The 5979-nt window shown below is 33.4% G+C and overlaps 1 protein-coding gene across 1 annotated transcript in view; it reads right to left on the bottom strand.

Annotated features, from left to right (window-relative positions):
* Nucleotides 1-908: 908 nt before the first annotated feature.
* LOC106469964 (splicing factor 3B subunit 4-like) overlaps nucleotides 909-5979 on the bottom strand; it is a 47844-nt gene continuing 42773 nt past the window's right edge. Inside the window, exons 8-10 of the mRNA XM_022398526.1 lie at nucleotides 4752-4961; nucleotides 2144-2227; nucleotides 909-1220 (exon numbers count right to left, since the gene is read on the bottom strand). Of these exons, the coding sequence (XP_022254234.1) occupies nucleotides 1057-1220; nucleotides 2144-2227; nucleotides 4752-4961 (458 nt within the window). The 3' untranslated portion in view covers nucleotides 909-1056. The remainder of the gene's footprint in view (nucleotides 1221-2143; nucleotides 2228-4751; nucleotides 4962-5979) is intronic.

Genomic DNA, 5979 nt, shown 5'->3' with positions numbered 1-5979 from the left:
TTTTAACAGTTTAGACTAAATCATGATCATGTTCGTTACTATTTTAGTTCAGTTAATTTTATTCTCTAATACACAAAATATCTAAAAACTGAATAAAAGATTCCTCAAAACTTCTGAAAATAATTTTTGGATGGGGGTTTTTGTTCCCAGACCTCCTACCAGGGTGCCTCCCTGGACCAGCAAAGGACCTAGGCAGGCCCTCTAATATTTTTTAATATGACAGAGCATCCTATAAACATGACAAAACTAATAATCGTTGCATTAAAAAATGTGGATTTGATCATCATACCCTTTAACGTGACAATGCATCCTACAAACATGATGAAATCAGTTGCCATAAAATGTACAATTTTAGCATTTATGCAAATTATTTCATTTATATAATTTCTGCCAAATCAAAATATTTGCCTTTATGATACAATAGCATTCACAATAGTTATGTTGATTTTTTTGTTAAGCTATCAAATGTAAAAGACATTTCTACTAAACTATGATCAAGGGAAAGCCATTTTAATTCTTATTACACTGATATCAAATACTACACATGAATATAGTATTAAGGCAGGCGAGAATAAATTTTATAAACCCTAATCCTTTTCTGACATTTTTTGTTGGATGACCTAGTTTGAGGGGAAATTAAAATAAGGAGGCAGATGAGGCCAAGTGGCAAACAACTGGAATTCAATTTGCCATATGATAGGATATCAAAAATAATAGCAACATAAAATCCCCTTGGAAGGTGGGGGTAGGAGTGGTAGTCACATGAAAGTATATACCTGAACTGCAACTATATAGTCTTTATAATGTGCTTTAGGCATGTAAAACATTGCTGTTATTCACATTAGTACAAACTAAGTTACAGAATAAATAAAATTACTGATGTGAATTCTTGTTAAACTACTCAAGCCTTCCCAGTAAAAGAAAATTTTATTTCACTAGTAGAACAATATACAAAGGATTAAGATCAGGTTATATGAAAATGATGGTAGATAGATTTTCCAAATCTTTAAAACCAAATATTATCTTTATGCTGCTGCTTAGAGCTGGATGTTCATTTTAGCTTTCATAATTTGGTGGAGGTGGGGGTGGTGGAGGACGCATTCCTCCAGGAGGCATTGCGTGAGGAGGAGGAGGACCTCCTTGGGACCCCATTCCACGTGGTGGTGGTGGTGGTGCAGGTCCTCTGCGTGGAAATGGTGGCCTACTACCTGGGGGAGGTCCTATAAAGATCAAGATTCTTTTTGTAACATGACATATACCTAACCAAGCATAACTTTAAAAACATAAGAATGCATTCTTTAGCTTCCATAATGGTTCATTAAATTACACAGGCCTGCAATGATTTTATTGTGTTGAAATTTTTACATGTTCTACAGTAATTCCTGTACGCTGAATCCGAAAATGATATCCATTTTTCTCCATCACGTACAGATTTTCACAAAATTTCATAAGTATTTTTACATAAGTGAACCATTTTCATTGAAATTGGGTCACATTTTGTTATGCTTAAAATGTTGACAACCACTGGCTATAGATTTCTCTATACCAATCGCGACATGAGAGTCTTATTGATCATTCTAGAACCCAAACATGACAAACATAATAATAAAAAATGTTCATTATCATAAATGAAATAATAATTTGATCTAAGTAAGAGTTTTTCTTCCCGATTTGTAAAAAATCCTTAAGTGCTAGAAAAAAATGAATATTATTTTGAAAATTTGCATAGCTGTTATGGAAAATCTGTTATTAAAACCAAAACAAATTTTATGAAGTTTAACTTCACAGGCCTGTGTTATCTTTGCTGCTTAGATAAACTTTACAATCGGATTTGTGAAATGTTACTGTGGTTAAGTAATGAGTGCAACTAAAAGCTTTCTAAGGTGTCTTGTAAATAAAACAGTTTAGGGGTTGGATCCATCAGATTTCATGTAGAAGTGACTGAAATATCACTCCCTACAAGCAGACATTCTAAATGTTCTCAGTTCATTTTAAGACATTTCAGTTACTAAGACATGGAAGCTATAGTAAATCACATTTCAGCTGAAATTCCCAAAAGGTTAAGAAGTTTTAGTTATCAATTTGCAGAAGTTATGGTAAACTACAGTATAGCTTAAATCTTCAATATATAAGTTTATCTTACCAAATGGTGGAGGTCTAGGTCCAAAATTCATATTTGGAGGTGGTTGTCGCATCCCTGGGGGCACAGGCATACCTGGAGGTGGTCCTAAAGCATAATCAAAATCATATTAAGTTTTGGGAAATAAAATTATTAAACTTTTCATGGAATGATAATTTTCAATAAGTGTGCTATTAAGGTTTCAAGTTTCTATAAATCTGCATAACATGCTCCTTTTAGTACTATTCACATCACCTCATATACTAAAGGATCTTTAGAAAAGCTATGGGGATTCCATATACACTGTTATTTTCTACATAATAATGCAACATACATTAGCCACAGAAATAGTATTTTCCTTAACTTATGATAAATGTTGCTACAAGGAATCCTGATGATTTTAAACGTTTGTATCTTTATATTTTACTTTAAATTTATAACAGAATGTTTGTATGATACTTTTTGTTAAGCATACAGCTACACAATGGATTATTTGTGCTGTGTCCACAAAGTACCTAAACTCAATTTTTAGCATCATAATTCTAGACTTACTGCTGAGCCACTATGGACAAAATACATTTTATTTATGTGTGCGATACAACAGGCTACCTGTACTATGTTTACCACAGGGAATCGAACCCCACAGCTTAGCATTTTAAGTTTGCAAACTTACTGCTGACTGACTGGGGAACTAAAACTTGGTCCATACCAAATATTCAAGCTTGTTATAAAGAATGAGTTACCGAACTGAAATAGATCCTCAGAGCCACTACAACAGATGACATCTTGAACACAAGAACTGGACTGGGAAAACACATATCCAAATATTCAAGCTTGTTATAAAGAATGAGTTACCAAACTGAAACAGATCCTCAGAGCCACTACAACAGATGACATCTTGAACACAAGAAACTGAGCTGGGAAAACGTATTTCCAAATATTCAAGCTTGTTATAAAGAAAGAGTTACCAAACTGAAACAGATCCTCAGTGCCTCTACAGTAGATGAAATTTTGAACATGAGAATGTGGGATCAAATAAATAATTTCCAAATTTTCAAACTTGATATAATTATAAATATACTAAAATTAAAGATATCTTCAAATACATATCTTTGAAATATAAAAAGAGTGAGGACAGCTATCAAGTACAACTGTATAAGGGAAATCGAGTCAATAAAGTCAACATATTCTGATTATCCCTTTACTATCAAAGAGAAAGTAAAGAAGAATGTTACATACACATAAAAGGATTGTCATCATTAACCTACCTTTAGTTAAATTACAGGGTGGAGAAAGTTTTATCACAAGTATATTATTTGGCTAAGTATCTTACAAGGCTCTCTATAATAAATACTTTATACTCTCATATAAGAAAGAATAAAGAATCTTTATAAAGTGACTACACAAATCCAAAAACTAAGGAAGCTAATATCGCTCTTTAAAAGCACTGTTACCCAATGTTAAAATTGGAACACTTTGTTCAAGCTACACAACTTGACAAGACAAATTTTGGAGGATCTGACACATGTTAATGCCTGGTATGTATGTGTATATTCCATTGTTATCCAATGCTAAACTTGGAACATTTTATTCAAGTCACAAAATGTAACAAGAGAAATTATGGAAAACCTGGTACATTTTAATACCTGGTATGTGTGTGGATATTCTACTGTTATCCAATGTTCACTTCAACACAACTTGACAAGAGAAACTTACAAGGATTTTGTTTGTTTGTTTTACTGTTAAGCACAAAACTATAGAAAGGGCCATCTTTGTTGTGACCATCACAAGTAGAAAAATCTAACTTTTGTGTTATAAGCCATGAGACTTGCTTCTGAGCCAATGGAGAGCAACTTGAGAGGAAATAATATGTGTTAATACTTGGTATAAGTGTGGATGTTTCACTTAAGCACAAAACATTGGATGGCTGTACACGAGTCTATACAAGACAACCCGAGAATGCCAGCGTGGTTAGTTTATTATACAGATTTAACTCATATGGGGTCATAGTGACCCACGCTCTTGTTTTAGAGTTATAGATCAGTAGAGCACTTGGAGGAACTGTGTTAGGATCCTGTACAGCTTCCCAGTGTGAGACTAGTTTAATCTATGGAAGCTAAATTTAAGTACAACAGTTGTGAGGACTGTGTACTGCTTCTCCAGTTTAATATATCTATGCAAGATAAAGTTGAGTACAACAGTTGTGAGGATTCATTACAGTTCCCCAATATAATACCTGGTAATACCAAGTTAAAGTTGAATGAGGACTATGTACAGTTTCCTTGGTTCAATACCTGGTATATCTGTGCAAGCTAAAGTTGAGTACAATAGTTGTGACAATTGTGTATAGTCTCCCTCGTTCAATATCTAGTCTATCTATGCATACTAAAGTTGAGTACAACAGTTGTGAGGACTGTGTGAAGGTTGTGTACAGCTTACTCAGTATAATCCTGTTTTAGTTACATAAGCTAAAGGTAGGTAGAACATTTCGGTGCAACGAATCTCGAGGGATATGTTAAAACAAAATTTGATGTACTTGAACAGCTGCTATAAAGTATTGGTTGTAACATGTCATTGTTTGGTTCCATAATATCCTATGATATTGCAATGTAATATCCAAATTTGTTCTTACCCATAGATGGTGGCATTCCAGGGGGTGGTCCTCTTGGAGGAATTGCAGGTCCAGATGTTGGAGGCATTCCAACACCACGGCCCTGCTGTGGAGGCATTGGAGGCTGTGAACTAGTTGGTGGAAGGGGAGGCATAGAAGGAGGTGGTGGTGGTGGAGCCATTCCCCCATAAGAGGACACTGGAGGTGGATGTGGAGGAGGAGGCATACCCGCTGTGACAAAAAAAAACAATTAAAAATATATTAAATTTACACATAAAATGTAATTTGAAGCAATACTATTTATTATAAAATTAACAAAACATAAAATATAAAGTTAATATTTATATAAGCATACAGCTCTCACAACATTAACCATCAGGTGAATCACTATAAATAAGATACGAACCTGATGTTCAAGTTATAGCTAGTCATAAGACTAAAGTGATTCATGATAAACATGATACAAACCCAAGATTTAAGTCAATATTAGTCATAGAACTAAAATGATTCATTATAAGTATGATACAAGCCTGAGGTTCATTGTAAAAATGATATAAACCTTACATCCAAGTTAATGTTAGTCACAGGACTAAAATAGTTCATTATACATATATGAATCTGATGTTGACATAACAGCTAATCACATAACTTAATGGTTTGTACTGCTTCCTGAAAACGAAGTAAAAGTAATTTATTAAAGTTCCACTAATTACCCAGCTCCAGTGAATATATAGTATATATGGGTTACATTAGATTTGTGACAAAGCTTATCATAAACAGAGAAAAGAGTGATAGAGAAAATGATCCCTAACTATAATACCTAGCATCTGGTGTTGTATCTGAAGATTAATAACTATCTTAAGATCTAATGCCTTATCTTGTACTTTTAACTATAAAAGAATAATGATTCAGAGTTTCAATGGTTACTCACTAAATCGCAGGAGTGGTAACTATTGACTGTTAACACACCAAAACTCATTAAATCATGGGGTTGGTACCAAATATTCAAGATCAACACACCACAGCTGACTAAATCCTGGGTTTGGTACAACTATAAAAAATCAACACAATAAAATGTAATATGTTTGTCATGTGTTTATCAGCTTTGATATGAGTGGGTATTATTTCATCAATGTTGAAATTTGGTTTATTTTTATATTAAAAATGTTATTGTAATTAACTAATAATGGCTGGAGACGGCTTGAATGGGTAATGAAGAAAAACTTTAATATAAGTTTAACATAACAGC

This window comes from Limulus polyphemus, unplaced genomic scaffold, assembly GCF_000517525.1.
Source record: "Limulus polyphemus unplaced genomic scaffold, Limulus_polyphemus-2.1.2 Scaffold3746, whole genome shotgun sequence".
In the NCBI taxonomy this organism is placed as follows: Eukaryota; Metazoa; Arthropoda; class Merostomata; order Xiphosura; family Limulidae; genus Limulus; species Limulus polyphemus.
The sequence above is the reverse complement of the archived record's forward strand: the minus strand, read 5'-3'. Positions and strand labels throughout refer to the sequence as shown.